Genomic DNA, 20,398 nt, shown 5'->3' on the forward strand with positions numbered 1-20,398 from the left:
TATTAAAAAAATGTAGAACTAAGAACAGATATAGCCCTTGGTTCACCCCAGACTTGACTGCCCTTGACCAGCACAAAAACATGCTGTGGCGTTCTGCAATAGCATTGAATAGCCCAATAAACCAATATACTCAGTCAGTTTGAAAAAGATAGCCTTAGCTTTCCTAACAGAAATTTGTCCATGGAGAATAAAAACACCTCCTCCCAGCTGCTCATTGCACTGAGGCTAGTCAACACTGTCACCACCGATAAATCCGCAATAATCGATAATTTCATGAAGCATTTCTCTACGGCTGGCCATGCTTTCCACCTGGCTACCGCTACCCCGGTCAACAGCCCTGCTGTCAGGCCTCCTCGTTGCGGGCCCCGGACTGGGCACCCTCGCTGCGGGCCCCGGAATGGACAATCTCGCTACGGGCCCCGGACTTGGCACCCTCGCTGCAGGCCCCGGACTTGGCACCCTCGCTGCGGGCCCCGGACTTGGCACCCTCGCTGGAGGCTCCGGACTGGAGGCCGTCGCCGGAGGCTCCGGACTGGAGGTCGTCGTTGGAGGCTTCGTGCCATGACTCCTCACTGGAGGCTTCGTGCCATGGATCATCACTGGAGGCTTCGTGCCATGGATCATCACTGGAGGCTTCGTGCCATGGATCATCACTGGAGGCTTCGTGCCATGGATCATCACTGGAGGCTTCGCGCCATGGATCATCACTGGAGGTTTCGTGCCATGGATCATCACTGGAGGCTTCTTGCCATGGATCATCACTGGAGGCTTCGTGCCATGGATCATCACTGGACTGGAGAGACACACAGGAGGCCTGGTTCTGGGCACAGGCACAGGACTCACTAGGCTGGGGAGACATACAGGAGGCTTGGTTCTGGGCACAGGCACAGGACTCACTAGGCTGGGGAGACATACAGGAGTCTTTGTTCTTGGCGGAGGCACTGGATACACTGGGCCGTGGAGGCGCACTGGAGGTCTCGAGCGTAGAGCCGGCACAACCTGTCCTGGCTGGATGGTTACTTTGGCCCGGCACGTGCGGAGTGCAGGCACAGGACGCACTGGGCTGTGCAGACGCACTGGAGACACAGTGCGCAGAGCCGATGCAGGATATCCTGGGCCGTAGAGACGTACTGGCGGCCAGATGCGCTGAGCCTGCACCCTCCGACCTGACTGGATGCCCACTCTAGCCCTGTTACCATGGAAGGCCATCCCTTTCAGCCAGGATCTCCTCCCATGTCCAGGATCCTTTGCCATCCAGGATGTCATCCCATGTCCAGTCCTCCTTTTTACCACGCTGCTTGGTCCTTTTACGGTGGGAAGTTCTATCACAGACGTCGTACGAATCGGACCAAGGTGCAGCGTAGTGAGCGTACATATTCCTCTTTATTAGAATGTCGCCAACAAAACAATAGACAATACAAAACGACCGCGAATCTTAACAGGGCTATGATGCCTCTAACTAAGTTAACTTCCTACACTGAAAGGAGGGAAAAAGGGTTACCTAAGTATGATTCCCAATCAGAGACAACGATAGACAGCTGTCCCTGATTGAGAACCATACCCGGCCAAAACATAGAAATAAAGAAACATAGAAAACAAAACATAGAATGCCCACCCCACATCACACCCTGACCTAACCAAATAGAGAAATAAACTGGCTCTCTAAGGTCAGGGCGTGACACCTGCGTTCCCCGCAGCAACTCGCCCAAACCCCCCCGCCTCTCCTTCACCCAAATCCAGACAGCTGATGTTCTGAAAGAAATGCAAAATCTGGAAGAGCTGCAAGATTCCTACAAATCAGCTGGGCTAGACAATCTGGAACCTCTCTTTCTAAAATTATCCGCCAAAATTGTTGCAACCCCTATTATTAGCCTATTCAACCTCTCTTTCGTATCGCCTGAGATCCCCAAAGATTGTAAAGCTGCCACGGTCATCCCCCTCTTCAAAGAGGGAGACACTCTAGACCCAAAATGTTATAGACCTATACCCATCCTGCCCTGCCTTTCTAAAACCTTCGAAAGCCAAGTTAATAAACAGATTACCGACCATTTCGAATCCCACCGTTCTCCACTATGCAATCTGGTTTCCGAGCTGGTCATGGGTTCACCTCATCCACGCTCAAGGTCCTAAACGATATCATAACCGCCATCAACAAAAGACAGTAAGTACTGTGCAGCTGTTTTCATCAACCTGGCCAAGGCTTTCAACTCTGTCAATCATCGCATTCTTATCGGCAGACTCAATAGCCTTGACTTCTCAAATGACTGCGTTACCTGGTTCACCAACTACTTCTCAGATAGAGTTCAGTGTGTCTAATCGGAGGGCCTGTTGTCCGGACCTCTGGCAGTCTCTATGGGGGTGCCACAGGGTTCAATTCTCGGTCCGACTCTTTTCTCTGTATATATCAACGCTGTCGCTCTTGCTGATGGTGATTCTCTGATCCACCTCTACGCAGACGACACCATTCTGTATACATCTGGCCCTTCTTTGGACACTGTGCTAACAAATCTCCAAACAAGCTTCAACGCCATACAACACTCCTTCCATGTCCTCCAACTGCTTTTAAATGCTTGTATAACTAAGTGCATGCTCTTCAACCAATTGCTCCCCGTACCCGCCCGCCTGACTAGCATCACTACTCTGGACAGTTCTGACCTAGAATATGTGGACAACTACAAATACCTAGGCTTCTGGTTAGACTGCAAACTCTCCTTTCAGACTCACATTAAAACTTCTTGAGTGTAGGGGGCAGGATTTTTGTTTTTGGCTAAAAAACGTGCCCATTTCAAACCGCCTATTTCTCAGGCCCAGAAACTAGAATACGCATATAAGATTAGGATAGAAAACACTCTAAAGTTTCCTAAACTGTCAAAATATTGTCTGTGAGTATAACATAACTGATATTGCAGCCCGAAAACCTAAGGAAAATCAAACCAGGAAGTGCTGTTTTTCCTGAAAGCTCTCTGTTCCATTGGATGCCTTGCCTCCATTTAAAGGGATATCAACCAGATTCCTTTTCCTATTGCTTCCTCAAGGTGTCAACAGTCTTTAGACATAGTTTCAGGCTTTTAATTTGAAAAATGAGCGAGAAAGATAACATCACGTCAGTGGGTGTTCGCAGAGTTTTGCTTGCGCCACAGAGTGGGGCAGCCATTGTCTCTCCCTCTCCTATTGAAAAAGCGACAGTCCCGGTTGATATATTATAGATTATATATTTTAAAAACAACCTGAGGATTGATTATAAAAAACGTTTGACATGTTTCTGTGGACATTACGGATACTATTTGGAATTTTCGTCTGCGATGAGGTGACGGCTCGAGCCTGTGGATTTCTGAACATAACGCGTCAAACAAACATGGAGGTATTTTGGTATAAAAATTATCTTTATGGAACAAAAGGAACATTTATTGTGTAACTGGGAGTCTCGTGAGTGCAAACATCCGAAGATCATCAAAGGTAAGCGATTTAATCTATTGCTTTTCTGACTTTCGTGACCAAACTACTTGGCTGCTAGTGTTTGTAATATTTTGTCTACTGAGAGAGATGTTCTTACATAAACGCTTGTTATGCTTTCGCCGAAAAGCTGTATTGAAATCTGACACTCCAGGTGGATTAACAACAAGCTAAACTGTGTTTTGCTATATTGCACATGTGATTTCATGAAAATTAAATATGTTTAGTAATTTAATTTGAATTTGGCCCGCTGCAATTCAGCGGGTGTTGATGAAAATGATCCCGCTAACGGGATGGGTGCGTCAAGAAGTTAAGCATCTTCAATCTAAAATTAAATCTAGAATCGGCTTCCTATTTCGCAACAAAGCCTCCTTCACTCATGCTGCTATACCCTCGTAAAACTGACTATCCTACCGATCCTTGACTTCGGCGATGTCATTTACAAAATAGCCTCCAACGCTCTACTCAGCAAACTGGATGCAGTCTATCACAGTGCCATCCGTTTTATCACCAAAGCCCCATATACTACCCACCACTGTGACCTGTATGCTCTCGTTGCTGGCCCTCACTACATATCTGTCGCCAAACCTACTGGCTCCAGGTCATCTATAAGTCTTAGCTAGGTAAAGCCCCGCCTTATGTCAGCTTACTGGTCACCATAGTGGCAGGTAGCCTAGTGGTTAAAGCGTTGGACTAGTAACTGAAAGGTTGCAAGATTGAATCCCTGAACTGACAAGGTAAAAATCTGTCATTCTGCCCCTGAACAATACAGTTAACCCACTTCTCCTAGGCTGTGTTTGAAAATAAGAATTTGTTCTTAACTGACTTGCCTAGTTAAATAAAGGTAAAATAAAACAAATAGCAACACGCTCCAGCAGGTATATTTCACTGGTCATCCCCAAAGCCAACATCTCCTTTGGCCGCCTTTCCTTCCAGTTCTCTGCTGCCAATGACTGGAACAAATTGCAAATATCTCTGAAGCTGGAGACTTATATCTCCCTCTCAAACTTTAAGCATCAGCTGTCAGAGCAGCTTACTGATCACTGTACCTGTACACAGCCCATCTGTAAATAGCACACCCAACTACCTCATCCCCATATTGTTATTTATCCTCTTGCTCTTTTGCACCCCAGTATCTCTACTTGCATATCTATCACTCCAGTGTTAATGCTAAATTGTAATTATTTTGTCTCTATGACCTATTTATTGCCTACCTCCCTCCTCTTCTACATTTGCACACACTGTACATAGATTTTTATGTTTTTATTTTCTATTGTGTTATTGACTGTACGTTTGTTTATGTGTAACTCTCTGTTGCTGTTGTTTTTGTCGCACTGTTTTGCTTTATCTTGGCCAGGTCGCAGTTGTAAATGAGAACTTGTCCTCAACTGGTCTACCTGGCTAAATAAAGGTGAAATAAATAAATAAATAAAAATGGTCTGTCCCCACCCTGAGCGAATATTCATCATGCAGAGGCCGTAGAGAAGCCAGATTTAGACAAATATAATTTAACAGTTCAATTTTAAGCCATGCTGTTCATATAATTAATTTATTATAATTTACTTCTTTTATTTTTTTCTCTCAGTTATTTATCCCGGGAAACGGGAGAGGTTTTGGGCAGTAAATCTCAGTAATTCTCGGTAACCGGGTTCCAACCATTCAACTCCTGTGTGTGTGCCTTTGTGTGTGTATATACGTGCCTGTGTTAGAGGAGGCTGGCGGGAGGAGCTATAGGAAAACGAACTCATTGTAATGGCTGGATAGAATAAATAGAACAGAATCAAGCATGTGGTTTGATGTGTTTGATACCGTTCCTTTTATTCCATAACAGCCATTACAATGAGCCTGTGCCCCTATAGCTCCTCCCACCAGCCTCCTCTGGTGTTTGTATGTGCCTGCTTTTGCTAGTCTGTGCTCCTCACCTTGGTGTGGTTTGGGTCCCGTGCGTTGGGAAGCAGGTGGTTCCAGAAGGGGGCAGCCTTGGCATCGGTGCCCCTGCAGGAGGCCAGCCCTAACCCCGGGGCCAGACGGCTCCTCTTAGAGGTGGAGGGGCCCTCGTCCTCCGAACACGACTCTCCCGTGTCGCTGGATGATAGCAGTTTCTTCTTGGCCGGGCAGGGACCCGAAGAGATCCCACGGAGGCCGCTGGTGCTGGGGGTCTTCTCCACGGAGCTCAGGCCGCTGGCGCTGGGGGTCTTCTCCACGGAGCTCAGGCCGCTGGCGCTGGGGGTCTTCTCCACGGAGCTCAGGCCGCTGGTGCTGGGGGTCTTCTCCACGGAGCTCAGGCCGTTGGTGGAGTTGAAGGCGGCGGCACTGGGATGGGGCGGTGAGGACTCCAGCTTGGCCCCCCACTCCCTACCCTCCCCAGGCTCCTGGGGGTCTGTGGCGGGAGGGAAGCGGTGGGAGAGGGAGCCTGGAGGTCCGAGGGGAGGTCCTCCAGGAGGGCTACGGGTGTCGAATGCCCCAAGGGCCCCACGGGGGCCGTCAGTGCAGCAGTTGGGCTGATTCTGTCCCAATGAGGAGCCACTACTGCAGCCCTCCCCAGACCCTCCAGGATTGCCCAAGGAGCAGGCTGACGCGTTGCCCCCAGGAGGAGACTCTATGCTGGGAAAGGGGCTGCGGGAGCCAGGAGGGCTGTGGGGCTCGACCATGGGGGATGGTTTGGGCGACAGCGGGGCCCACAGGTCCGGGACGGGCCTGTCGTGATTGTGCTGGGCAGGGCGTCGGGCGGGGGTGTGGCCCGGAGAGAGGGGTGCAGGTGGGGGGGATCTAGGCGACAGGCCCCCATCTGAGTCTCTGTGATCCACCATGATGCAGGAGGATACAGGCCCCTGCCCCACCCCTAACCCCATCCCTACCCCCATTCCGACATCCACCCCTACCCCAGGTCCTGACCCTGACAGCACCCCTCCATCCCTTTCCCTGTCGAGGTCCCCAGCCAGGTGGGGCCATTTGTGTGTTAGATGGGAATCCTCTTGAACCCCACCCTGTCCTCTCTTGACCCCCACCCTGTCAGTCCGCTGGACCTGACCCGGCTGGACTTGCCCCGGCTGGGCCTCACTGGTTCTGGGGAGCTCGGAGGCTGAGAACCCCCCCAGCTGGGAGAAGATGGAGAGCTGATAGACCTTCTGGAGACGCAGCTGCTCATGACCAAAGGGCTTGGGAACCACCAACCCCGGTCTCATCACCCCAAGGTCGGGGACCTGTGAGGGGGCCGTGGGAGGAGGCAGGTCCCCATCCTGGGATGGAAGCTCCACAGGAGCCATCTCCTCCTTGCTGCCGCGTGTCAGTTCTACGTGAATGTGCCTCATGGCTGCTTGGGTTCAGAGGTTAGAGGTCTTAAGAGTGTCTGAGAGACTTTGTGCAACAGGAAGTCAAGTAGCAGCAACAGGAAGTTCTAGAAAGTGCAAGGAGGCGGAGATTGACGTTCTACAGTAAGATAGGTCCTATGCTTCCTGTTGTGATGTCATCAGTGTAAACTAGGAAGCAGAGTTGCACAGCACCTGAGGAGAAGCAAAGGTGTAATAATACACATACTAGACACACTTATTGACTTGCAAACAATAACAATAACAAACAGACTTAGAAACTCAGCACACAACTGTTTGCACCAGAATGAAAAAGCTAATTACTCAACTTTTCTCTGAAATCTCTCATAGATATAAATTCATGATTAACATGATGACAATGCTAGTTTCACTCGTGCGACTAGTTGGGGTTTGCCCCACAGTACATAGTAACGCCTCACCTCTGTGCCCGTTCGTTCGATGGTGCCCTCCTGTCCCCTCAGCACCTGGCACAACATCAGGAAGCTGTGCCCACAGACTCCTCTTGCCACGGTTACCTGACTATCACCATAGTTACGAACAGTGCCAGCTAGCACCAGCATCCCCACACAGCCAGACAGTAAGGAGGAAGAGGAAGTGATGGAAGAGATGGATACAGGAACTACCTACCTACCGCCTGGAGAGAGAGAGAGAAAGAAAATATGTGGTGGTGAGGCTATGGATAGAAAGTGACCATCAACACATACTGATGTTATAACAGACTTACTATCGGTTATTATGAGCTATGAGGCTATGGATAGAAAGTGACCATCAACACATACTGATGTTATAACAGACTTACTATCGGTTATTATGAGCTATGAGGCTATGGATAGAAAGTGACCATCAACACATACTGATGTTATAACAGACTTACTATCGGTTATTATGAGCTATGAGGACAGGAGTGTGTAACAATTTATAAGGATAGTGTTAGAATCTTGACAAAGAAGTGCTGGCAGGGAGTAGCCTACTTTGATTGATTGATTGAGTGGCCTACTTACCGAGGGGGCAGGACATCAGTGAGGCGGGAGGGTTCTGAGAGGAAGTACTGATGAACATAAACAGGAACTGACTCTCCTAAAGCACCTGCTGTGATTGGCTGACGACTCGACACGCCCTCCCTGGTCACCTGGACGCAGGGTGAGTCTCAGCGACGGCATCATGACACGGGCATTCCACAGAGAAACCCTGGAGAGACAGAGAGACAAAGAAAGATATTAATTAATCAATTTACCTCAACTGAATCAATATTTCAAAGACAACAGACACAAGTTTACTTATATTACCATTTTAGCTCCTATTTGACCTAATACGGAACAATAAGGCACAGCGGACTGAACCTTGAACCATCTAGACTTTGTGGATCTTGGGACAGGGTACGTGGGGGTGAGAGAGAGGGGGGGGGGGGGGGGGGGGTAAAGATGATGTTCCAAGGAAACATCTCAGAAGGTCAACATGACATGGGCACCCAAATGTCAACACAAATGAGAACACCGGGGCAAGGATTCCAACTAATGCCGGCAAATGGCCTGTGTGCATTCTAATGGACCATACTCCTAGTACATATTCACTTCATGAGAAGAAATTCCCTTAGACCAAGCCCACCTTGTGGGAAAAGAAATTGGCCGTCCCCATTGACACCCACTGAAAAAGAGCCGACTTCTTAGTTGATTTTTTTATAATATAGAAAATCAAAAACCATGCTGAAAAACAGCGGTGTTGAACAATGTATGTAACCAGGTGAAAAATCCCAATCTACGGGCCTCCCGAGTGGCACAGTGGTCTAAGTCACTGCATCGCAGTGCTTGAGACGTCAACTACAGACCTGTAGTTGTAGCCCAGGCTGTGTTGTAGCCGGCTGTGACTGGGAGACCCATGAGTTGGTGCACAATTGGCCCAGCGTTGTCCAGGTTAGGAGAGGGTTTGGAAGGCCAAGATGTCCTTGTCTCATCGTGCTCTAGCGACTCTTTGTGGCGGGGCCGGGCGCATGCACACTGACATCGGTCGCCAGTTGTACGGTGTTTCCTCCGACACATTGGTGCGGCTGGCTTCCGGGTTAAGCGGGCAGTGTGTCAAAAAGCAGTGCGACTTGGCAGGGTCGTGTTTCGGAGGACGCATGTCTCTCAACCTTCTTCTTTCCCGAGACTGTAACAACCAATTGGGGAGAAAAAGGGGTAAAAAGTCACAAAAATAATATCATCCTGATCTACAGTTTGCAATATTTTGCAAATGTATAAAAAAAAAAATACAGAAATACCTTATTTCCATGAGTATTCAGACCCTTTGCTAAGAGCCTCGAAATTGAGCTCCTTGATTGGAGTCCACCTGTGGTAAATTCAATTGATTGGACATGATTTGGAAAGATAGTGCATGTCAGAGCAAAAACCAAGCCACGATGTCAATGGAATTGTCTGTAGCTCTCCGAGACCAGACTGTGTCGAGGCACAGATCTGGGGAAGGGTACCAAAACATGTAGGTCCCCAATAACACAGTGGCCTCCATCATTCTTAAAGGGAAGAAGACTGGAACCACCGAGACTCTTCCTAGAGCTGGCCGCCCGGCCAAACTGAGCAATCGGGGGAGAAGGGCCTTGGTCAGGGAGGTGACCAAGAAACTGATGGTCACTCTGACAGAGCTCCAAAGTTCCTCTGTGGAGATGGGAGAACCTTCCAGAAGGACAACCATTTCTGCACTACTCCACCTATCAGGCCTTTATGGTAGAATGGCCAGAAGGAAGCCACTCCTCAGTAAAATGCACATGACAGTCCGCTTGGAGTTTGCCAAAAAGGCACCTAAAGACCATGAGAAAGAAGATTATCTGGTCTGATGAAACCAAGATTGAACTCTCTGGCCTGAATGCCAAGCGTCACGTCTGGAGGAAACCTGGCATCATCCCTACGGTGAAGCATGGTGGTGGCAGCATCATGCTGTGGGGATGTTTTTCAGGAACTGGGAGACTAGTCAAGATCGAGGGAAAGATGCAGAGAGATCGTTGATGAAAACCTGCTCCAGAGCGCTCAGGGCCAAAATGACCCTTTCTAGTTTCTATCATAGTAATTCACACCCCTCATCTCCCAAAATCCCACTGCCTCCAGTCCAACAGTGATGAAATAACTTCAACTCCAGTAACGTTGCCATGAGCAACCGATGATCCCCCCCCCAGTAATAAATGGAATAATGCAACCTGACGGTTGGATTCCAGCTGAAGAGCTGACCATGACAAGACAGTATAAATAGAACATGAGAGAGAGAGAGAGAGAGAGAGAGAGAGAGAGAGAGAGAGAGAGAGAGAGAGAGAGAGAGACAGAGAGAGGGAGAGAGAGAGAGAGATTGTGAGTGAGTGAGTGAGTGAGAAGAATAAAGCGAGAGATGAGAGTGAGAGAGAGCGAGATGGAGACAGAGACAGAGAAAACACAAAGTTAATTACTTGACACATTGGAAAGAATTGATAAAAAAAACAGAGCACACTAGAATGCTATTTGGCCCTAAACAGAGAGTACACAGTGGCAGAATACCTGACCACTGTGACTGACCCTAAACAGAGAGTACACAGTGGCAGAATACCTGACCACTGTGACTGGCCCTAAACAGAGAGTACACAGTGGCAGAATACCTGACCACTGTGACTGACCCTAAACAGAGAGTACACAGTGGCAGAATACCTGACCACTGTGACTGACCCTAAACAGAGAGTACACAGTGGCAGAATACCTGACCACTGTGACTGGCCCTAAACAGAGAGTACACAGTGGCAGAATACCTGACCACTGTAACTGGCCCTAAACAGAGAGTACACAGTGGCAGAATACCTGACCACTGTAACTGACCCTACCTGACCACTGTGACTGACCCTAAACAGAGAGTACACAGTGGCAGAATACCTGACCACTGTGACTGGCCCTAAACAGAGAGTACACAGTGGCAGAATACCTGACCACTGTGACTGACCCTAAACAGAGAGTACACAGTGGCAGAATACCTGACCACTGTGACTGACCCTAAACAGAGAGTACACAGTGGCAGAATACCTGACCATTGTGACTGGCCCTAAACAGAGAGTACACAGTGGCAGAATACCTGACCACTGTGACTGACCCTAAACAGAGAGTACACAGTGGCAGAATACCTGACCACTTCCTAACCTCCTGCCAAATGGATGACATATTAGAGACACATATTTCCCTCCTATTACACCAGCCCAAAGAATTGGAAAACACATCCAATTTTGATAAACTACAGGAGGTTAGGTTAGCAATATACAGTATGTGACCTGTTGCCACAAGAAAAGGGCAACCAGTGAAGAACAAACACCATTGTAAATAAAACCTATATTTGTGTTTATTTATTTTCCCTTTTGTAATTTAACAATTTACACATTGTTACAACACTGTATATAAACATAATATTACATTTGAAATGTCTTTATTCTTTTGGAATTTTTGTGAGTGTAATGTTTACTGTTCATTTTTTATTGTTTACATCACTTCTGTTTATTATATACTTCACTTGCTTTGGCCATGTTAACATATGTTTCCCATGCCAATAAAGCTCAATAAATTGAATTGAAATTGAATAGAGACAGAGAGAGAGATGGAGAGGTAGAGAATGAGAGAGGGGGAGAGAAACAGGAAGTGTGTGAGAATACAGTGGCTTGCGAAAGTATTCACCCCCCTTGGCATTTTTCCAATTTTGTTGCCTTACAACCTGGAATTAAAATAGAGTTTTTGGGGGGGTTTGTAATCATTTGATTTACACATCATGCCTACCACTTTGAAGATATCAAATCTTTATTGTGAAACAAACAAGAAAGTTGACAAAAAAAAAAACTATTCACCCCCCCCCCCCCCCCCAAAAGTCAATACTTTGTAGAGAAACCTTTTGCAGCAATTACAGCTGCAGGTCTCTTGGGGTATGTCTCTATAAGCTTGGCACATCTAGCCACTGGGATTTTTGCCCATTCTTCAAGGAACAACAGCTCCAGCTCCTTGAAAGTTGGATGGGTTCCGCTGGTGTACAGCAATCTTTAAGTCATACCACAGATTCTCAATTCGATTGAGGTCTGCGCATTGATTATGCCATTCCAAGACGATTAAATGTTTCCCCTTAAACCACTCAAGTGTTGCTTTAGCAGTATGCTTAGGGTCATTGTCCTGCTGGAAGGTGACCCTCCATCCCAGTCTCAAATCTCTGGAAGACTGAAACTGGTTTCCCTCAATAATTTCCCTGTATTTAGTGCCATCCATTATTCCTCCAATTCTGACCAGTTTCCCAGTCCCTGCCAATGAAAAACATCCCCACAGCATGATGCTGCCACCACCATGCTTCACTGTGTGGGTGGTTTTCTCGGGGTGATGAGATGTGTTGGGTTTGTGCCAGACATAGCAATTTCCTTGATGGCCAAAAAGCTACATTTTTGTCTCATCTAACCATATGTTTGAGGACTCGGAGAGATGTAACAGAGAGAGAGAGAGAGAGAGAGAGAGAGAGAGAGAGAGAGAGAGAGAGAGAGAGAGAGAGAGAATGAGAGCGAGAGAGAGAGAATGAGAGAGAGAGAGAGAAAATGAGAGAGAGAGAAAATGAGAGAGAGAGAAAATGAGAGAGAGAGAGAGAGAGAATGAGAGAGAGAGAGAGAATGAGAGAGAGAGAGAGAGAGAGAATGAGAGAGAGAGAGAGAAAATGAGAGAGAGAGAGAGAAAATGAGAGAGAGAGAGAAAATGAGAGAGAGAAAAAATGAGAGAGAGAGAGAGAGAATGAGAGAGAGAGAATGAGAGAGAGAGAGAGAATGAGAGAGAGAATGAGAGAGAGAGAGTGACAGCGAGAATGAGAAAGAGAGAGAGAGAGAGAGACAGCGAGAATGAGAAAGAGAGAGAGAGAGAGAGAGAGAGAGACAATGAGAGAGAGAGAGACAATGAGAGAATGAGAGAGAGAGAGAGAGTGACAGCGAGAATGAGAAAGAGAGAAAGAGAAAGAGAGCGAAAGAGAGAGAGAGAGAGAGAGAGAGAATGAGAGAGAGAGAGAAAATGAGAGAGAGAGAGAAAATGAGAGAGAGAGAAAATGAGAGAGAGAGAAAATGAGAGAGAGAATGAGAGAGAGAGAGAGAATGAGAGAGAGAGAGAGAATGAGAGTGACAGCGAGAATGAGAAAGAGAGAGAGAGAGAGAGAGAGAGAGAGAGAGAGAGAGAGAGAGAGAATGAGAGAGAGAATGAGAGAGAGAATGAGAGAGAGAGATAATGAGAGAATGAGAGAGAGAGAATGAGAGAATGAGAGAGAGAGTGACAGCGAGAATGAGAAAGAGAGAAAGAGAAAGAGAAAAAGAAAGAGAGAAAGAGAAAGAGAGAGAGAGAGAGAGAGAGAGAGACAGAGACAGAGACAGAGAGAGAGAGAGAGAGGAGCGAGAAGCAGAGAGAGAATGTCTGTTGTCTTCATGTAGTGTGTGTGACATCACAGTGAATAAGGTTGGTTTCCAGATGGCTGGGCTGTAGAGTGTAATTTGGTTCTCGAGGTAACATGGTTATAGTGTCCCAAATAACACCCTACTCCTTGTATAATGCACTACTACTGGACCCCTGTGGGCCCTGGTCAAAAGGAGTGCACTATATGGGGAATGTAGTGCCATTAGAGAAGAGTTACAGTACATCAGGGCCCTGCTCTGCCTGTTGACATTACAGGACAGGACGTCTCTCTGAGAGACAAACATCAGGGCCCTGCTCTGCCTGTTGACATTACAGGACAGGACGTCTCTATGAGAGACAAACATCAGGGCCCTGCTCTGCCTGTTGACATTACAGGACAGGACGTCTCTATGAGAGACAAACACACACATATACACTCACACATGTAGTAACACACTGAGTGAATGAGTGAACCTGCTATTTCCTTGACAGCCTGACCAGGTGAATCCAGGGGAAAGCTATGATCCCAAATTGATGTCACTTGTTAAATCCTCTTCAATCAGTGTAGATTAAAGGGAGGAGACGGGTTAAAGAAGGATTTTAAAGCCTTGAGACAATTGAGACATGTGTATGTGTGTCTTTCAGAGGGTGAATGAGCAAGACAAAAGATTGAAGTGCCTTTGAACAGGGTATGGTAGTAGGTGCCAGGCGCACCGGTTTGAGTGTGTCATGAACTGCAACGCTGCTGGGTTTTTCACGCTTTTCCCATGTTTATCAAGAATAGCCCACCACCCAAAGGACATCCAGACAACTTGACACAACTGTGGGAATCATTGGAGTCAACATGGGACTGCATCCCTGTGGAACGCTTTCAAAACCTTGTCGAGTCCAAGCCTCGACGAATTGAGGCTGTTCTGAGGGAAAGGGGGGGGGGGGGGGGGGTGCAACTCAATATTAGGAACATAAATACCCACAAATGCACACCTCCTGAGGCAGAGACAGCCAAGGCAGAGAGAACCAATCCAATGTGACCTCCGTAATGACTCTCTAGTGACATATGTTCTCCCAGAAGTCACACACCATTACTCCTGAGAGCCCTCTGAAGGTAGGACCTACAGTTGTCGTTCGTTTACATGCTAGTCCTGTGAAATCTGTCCTGGACTCGGTTTCCATTTCCATTAGCCCATTCAATCCAAGTCTCTCCTCTACTGACATGTGATCGCAGCTTGTATGTAAAACACAACATACCCATTAATTACAAGCTACAAGTATCGTCTGTATACTGTCAGTGTCATGGAGAACTACGACAGAGCATGTCCACCCCCCCCCCCCCCCCCTCCGCCAGGACAGTCAGCTAATTGGCTCCCGAGTGGCACAGCGGTCTAAGGCACTGCATCCCAGTGGTAGAGGCTTCACTACAGACCCGGGTTTGACCCCGGGCTGTATCACAACCGGCCGTGATTGGGAGTCCCATAGGGCAGCACACAATTGGCCCAGCGTTGTCTGGATTAGAGGAGGGTTTGGCCGTCTTTGTAAATAAGAATTTGTTTTTAACTGACTTGCCTAGTTAAAATAAAGGTTCAATAAACAAATCAAAAATGGCCCCCTATTCTCTGTAGTGCACTACTTTGGACCACATGGCCCATAGAAAATAGGGGAACCACTTGGGACGTAACCTATGTCTGTTCCCCTCCCAGGTTTGGAGGCTAGAAAGGACCTGCTATGTTAGCAAGGACCTGTTTCTAATTACGTTCCGGGCCCCCGACCACCCCCTCAAGAAAAGAAAAATAAATCGTCCCCCGACTGGGGACCCCTGCAGTACAACATCACTTATGCTTATTTTCAGCCTTCTTATTTTTCTGAGTGTCAAGTAACGTTCACTCTACGGACCAGGCCTTGAATAGAGACCCAGACAGGGTGTCTTCAGAACCCTATTTTTGGGACGCAGCCCAAAGAAAATGAAGAGAAAGTATAATACTGTAGTAGCTAAACAAACACAGTGGAGCCGGAAAGGACTACGAGAGAGAGAGAGAGAGAGAGAGAGAGAGAGAGAGAGAGAGAGAGAGATAGAGAGAGAGAGAGAGAGAGGAGAGAGAGAGAGAAGGAGAGAGAGGAGAGAGTGAGAGAGAAGGAGAGAGTGAGAGAGAGAGAGAGAGAGAGAGAGAGAGAGAGAGAGAGAGAGAGAGAGAGAGAGAAGGAGAGAGAGAGAGAGAGCGAGAGAGAGAGAGAGAGAGAGAGAGAAGGAGAGAGAGAGAGAGAGAGAGAGAGAGAGAGAGAAGGAGAGAGAGAGAGAGAGAGAAACTGTCCATTTTTAAAGTCTATAGATTTGGTCTGTATTTGATGAGCTGTCACAAACCAAAGTCTCGTCATAACGGCTGGCTATCACAAGTAGTCTAAATGAACACATTGCTTTAAAAACACAAACACCACAATGTGGACATTCACACTAACAACCTCTTACACAGTCCCAGACAGTAAGTTGTCGGGCATCTTGACAACCCTGACCCACACCCACAACACAGGAAGCTGCTGAGGGCTTATAATAATGGCTGGAATGGAAACCTTGGGTTTGATGTACTTGATACCATTCCACAGATTCCGCTCCAGTCATTACCACCAGGCCGTCCTCCCCAAGTAAGGTGTCACCAAACTTGTGTTACCCACTCCCACCCACACTTCTGACCCAGAAGCAACCTGCCATTTACCTGTTGGGTGGTTAGGGGTCAAGAGGTCAAAGGTGAGGGCCGATATACTTGAGCGTTTGGCCCTCGTTGATACAGATGTAGGATCTTAATTTGAGCCAGTTTTCTACAGCAGGGAAATAATCCTGCAGCAACAGGAAATGTGAATTGTTATGTGAATTGTTATGTGGATTATAATTAATGGGCATTAATGGGCATAGGGGTTGATACATGTTTCGTATTGGGAAAATCAAGCCTGAAATTTCAAAGTGGAAATTACAAACTTCAGAATCTGCAACAGGGGTGATCAAATTAAGATACTGCCTCTGTATATCATCTTTCTAGGCTAACTAATGGCTATGGGGCCTGGTCAAAAGTAGTGCACTATATAGGGAATAGGGCTCTGGTCTATAGTAGTGCACTATATAGGGAATAGGGCTCTGGTCAAAAGTAGTGCACTATATAGGGAATAGGGCTCTGGTCTATAGTAGTGCACTATATAGGGAATAGGGCTCTGGTCTATAGTAGTGCACTATATAGGGAATAGGGTTCTGGTCTATAGTAGTGCACTATATAGGGAATAGGGCTCTGGTCTATAGTAGTGCACTATATAGGGAATAGGGCTCTGGTCTATAGTAGTGCACTATATAGGGAATAGGGCTCTGGTCAAAAGTAGTGCACTATATAGGGAATAGGGCTCTGGTCTATAGTAGTACACTATATAGGGAATAGGGCTCTGGTCTATAGTAGTGCACTATATAGGGAATAGGGTTCTGGTCTATAGTAGTGCACTATATAGGGAATAGGGCTCTGGTCTATAGTAGTGCACTATATAGGGAATAGGGCTCTGGTCTATAGTAGTGCACTATATAGGGAATAGGGCTCTGGTCTATAGTAGTGCACTATATAGGGAATAGGGCTCTGGTCTATAGTAGTGCACTATATAGGGAATAGGGTTCTGGTCTATAGTAGTGCACTATATAGGGAATTGGGTTCTGGTCTATAGTAGTGCACTATATAGGGAATAGGGCTCTGGTCTATAGTAGTGCACTGTATAGGGAATAGGGCTCTGGTCTATAGTAGTGCACTATATAGGGAATAGGGCTCTGGTCTATAGTAGTGCACTATATAGGGAATAGGGTTCTGGTCTATAGTAGTGCACTATATAGGGAATTGGGTTCTGGTCTATAGTAGTGCACTATATAGGGAATAGGGCTCTGGTCTATAGTAGTGCACTATATAGGGAATAGGGCTCTGGTCTATAGTAGTGCACTATATAGGGAATAGGGCTCTGGTCTATAGTAGTGCACTATATAGGGAATAGGGCTCTGGTCTATAGTAGTGCACTATATAGGGAATAGGGTGCCATCTGGGAAGCAACAAACGTCACACTCTCAGGTTGTGTAACCATGGTGATGTTCACGGAATGTTCTTGATGCAATCTCTTGTTAGAGAATCTCTCTCATTAACGTTAAAGGCTTAATCCAGTGCCCAGATTCTCATTGGCTGCTGAATGTGTGTCTCTATAGGTCCATGATCTATAGGTCTAGAATATATAGGTCCAGCAGATAAACACACGCACACACACACGCGCACACACGTGCACGCACACGCACACACAATCAACTGTTGAAGGGATTAGGTTAGTGTGATCCACAGAGTTAGAATGTGTGTCTCTATAAATCCATAATCTATAGGTCTAGAATATATAGGTCCAGCAGATAAACACACGCACACACACACGCGCACACACACACACACACACACACACACACACACACACACACACACACAACTGTTGATGGGATTAGGTTAGTGTGATCCACAGAGTTAGAATGTGACGTCATCGTGTACAGAGGAAGGTCATGTAATGACAGACTACGAACAGAGGGAGTGAGAGAAAACTCTAAGAGATAGAGAGAGAAAAAAAAACAGAGAGAGAAAGAGAGACAAACTACCCACAAAATGAGGTGGAAACTAAGCTGCACTTCCTAACCTCCTGCCAAATGTATGACCATATTAGAGACACATACTTCCCTCAGATTACACAGATCCACAAAGAATTTGGAAACAAACCCAATTTTGATAAACTCCCATATCTACTGGGTGAATTACCACAGTGTGACATCACAGCAGCAAGATTTGTGACCTGTTGCCACAAGAAAAGGGCAACCAGTGAAGAACAAACACCATTGTAAATACAACCCATATTTATGTTTATTTAATTTTCCTTTTGTACTTTAACCATTTGCACATCATTACAACAATATATGTGCATAATATGTCATTCGTAATGTCTTTATTATTTTGGAACTTCTGTGAGTGTAATGTTTACTGTTCATTTTTATTGTTTATTTCACTTTTGTATATTATCTACTTCACTTGCTTTGGCAATGTTATCATATGTCAGCAGCATCCCTATGCCAGCAGCATACCACCCTGCATCCCACTTCTAGCTTACTACTGAAGTTAACCAAGGTTGGTCCCTGGATGGGAGACCAGATGCTGCTGGAAGTGGTGTTGGAGGGACAGTAGGAGGCACTCTTTCCTCTGGTCTAAAAAAATATCCCAATACCCCAGGGCAGTGATTGGGGACACTGCCCTGTGTAGGGTGCTGTCTTCTGGATGTGATGTTAAACGGGTGTCCTGACGCTCTGAGGTCAGTAAAGATCACATAGCACTTATAGTAAGAGTAGGGGTGTTAACCCTGGTGTCCTGGCTAAAGTCCCTAGCTATCCCTCATACCAGCGCAGTCAACTAATCATCCCCAGCTGACAATTGGCTCATTCCTCTCCCCTGTAACTATTCCTCAAGTTGTTGTTATAAATGAGAACATGTTCTCAGTCAACTTACCTGATAAAATAAAAATATGTTTCCCATGCCAATAAAGGCCCTTGAATTGAATTGACAGAGAGAAACAGTATCTGTTTCCCTCTGTTCTTGTGTACACAGTACCAGTCAAAAGTTTGGACACACCTACTCACTCATTATTTGTAATGTTTTCTACATTGTAGAATAATAGTGAAGACATCAATACTATGAAATAACACAATCATGTAGTAACCAAAAAAGTGTTAAACAAATCAAAATATATTTTATATTTGAGATTCTTCAAATTAGGCACCCTTTGCCTTGATGACAGCTTTGCACACTCTTTGCATTCTCTCAACCAGCTTCATGAGGTAGTCACCTGGAATGCATTTCAATTAACAGGTGTGCCTTCTTAAAAGTTAATTTGTGGAATTTTTCAACAGTCTTGAAGGAGTGATCTCAGCTCCAGCTGTCTATATGTTTTATGGAAAAATGGTGTCTCCATAATGACCAGTCTAAATAGCCTACCTACAACTGGTAAAAAGTTGTCACGACGTTGCTCGTCTCTCAGCTGTCTCTGCCTTAGCACTCTCTCAACCAACGGACACACACCTCTCCGGCCCTCTCACTCACTCCACTCCACTCCACTCCACTCCACTCCACTCCACTCCACTCACTCATAGCCTGTCCACTGCCTGATGGTCAGCAGCAGGTCCCAGTGATATACACTACCAGTCAAAAGTTTTAGAACACCTACCAATTCTGGGGGTTTTCTTTGTTTGGACTATTTTCTACATTGTGGAATAATAGTGAAGACATCAAACTATGAAGTAACACATATGGAATCATGTAGTAACCAAAAAAGTGTTAAACAAATCTAAATATATTTAACATTTGGGATTTTTCAAAGTAGACACCCTTTGCCTTGATGACAGCTTTGCACACTCTTGTCATTCTCTCAGCCACCTACACCTGGAATGCTTTTCCAACAGTCTTGAAGGAGTTCCCACATATGCTGAGCACTTGTTGGCTGATTTTCCTTTTCCTTCACTCTGCGGTCCAACTCATCCCAAACCATCTCAATTATGTTGAGGTCGGGTGATTGTGGAGGCCAGGTCATCTGATGCAGCACTCCATCTCTCTCCTTCTTGGTCAAATAGCAGTTACACAGCCTGGAGGTGTATTGGGTCATTGTCCTGTTGAAAAACAGATGATAGTCCCACTAAGCTCAAACCAGATAGGATGGAGTATCACTGCAGAATGCTATGGTAGCCATGCTGGTTAAGCGTGCCTTGAATTCTGAATAAATCACAGAAAATGTCATGAGCTAAGCACCATCACACCTCCTCCTCCATGCTTCACAGTTGGAAACACACATGCAGAGATCATCCGTTCACGTACTCTGCGTCTCACAAAGACACGGCGGTTGGAACCAAAAATCTCAAATTTGGACTCATCAGAACAAAGGACAGATTTACACCAGTCTAATGTCCCTCGCTCATGTAACCAAAAATCACCAATTTGGACCCATCCATCAGAAGAACTAATTTCCCATGGTTTAATGTCATTAGCTCATGTTTCTTGGCCCAAGCAAGTCACTTCTTATTATGGGTGTCCTTTAGTAGTGGTTTCTTTGCAGCAATTCGACCATGAAGGCCTGATTCACGCAGTCTCCTCTGAACAGTTGAAGTTGAGATGTGTCTGTTACTTGAACTCTGTGAAGCATTTATTT

General features: G+C 46.3%; 1 protein-coding gene across 3 annotated transcripts in view; it reads right to left on the bottom strand.

The window, feature by feature from the left end:
* The window catches only part of LOC110535124 (uncharacterized), a 67,237-nt gene that overhangs the window by 13,533 nt on the left and 33,306 nt on the right, over positions 1-20,398 (bottom strand). For all 3 annotated transcript variants that reach the window (XM_090191216.1, XM_090191215.1, XM_090191214.1), the window contains 3 exons: positions 7,784-7,970; positions 7,202-7,416; positions 5,376-6,956 (listed from right to left, as the gene is read on the bottom strand). In XM_090191216.1, coding sequence (XP_090047342.1) covers positions 5,376-6,764 — 1,389 coding nt within the window. In that variant the 5' untranslated portion in view covers positions 6,765-6,956; positions 7,202-7,416; positions 7,784-7,970. The remainder of the gene's footprint in view (positions 1-5,375; positions 6,957-7,201; positions 7,417-7,783; positions 7,971-20,398) is intronic.

The sequence above is a fragment of the Oncorhynchus mykiss genome, chromosome 11 (assembly GCF_057628025.1).
Source record: "Oncorhynchus mykiss isolate SJ-2025 chromosome 11, ASM5762802v1, whole genome shotgun sequence".
Taxonomy (NCBI): Eukaryota; Metazoa; Chordata; class Actinopteri; order Salmoniformes; family Salmonidae; genus Oncorhynchus; species Oncorhynchus mykiss.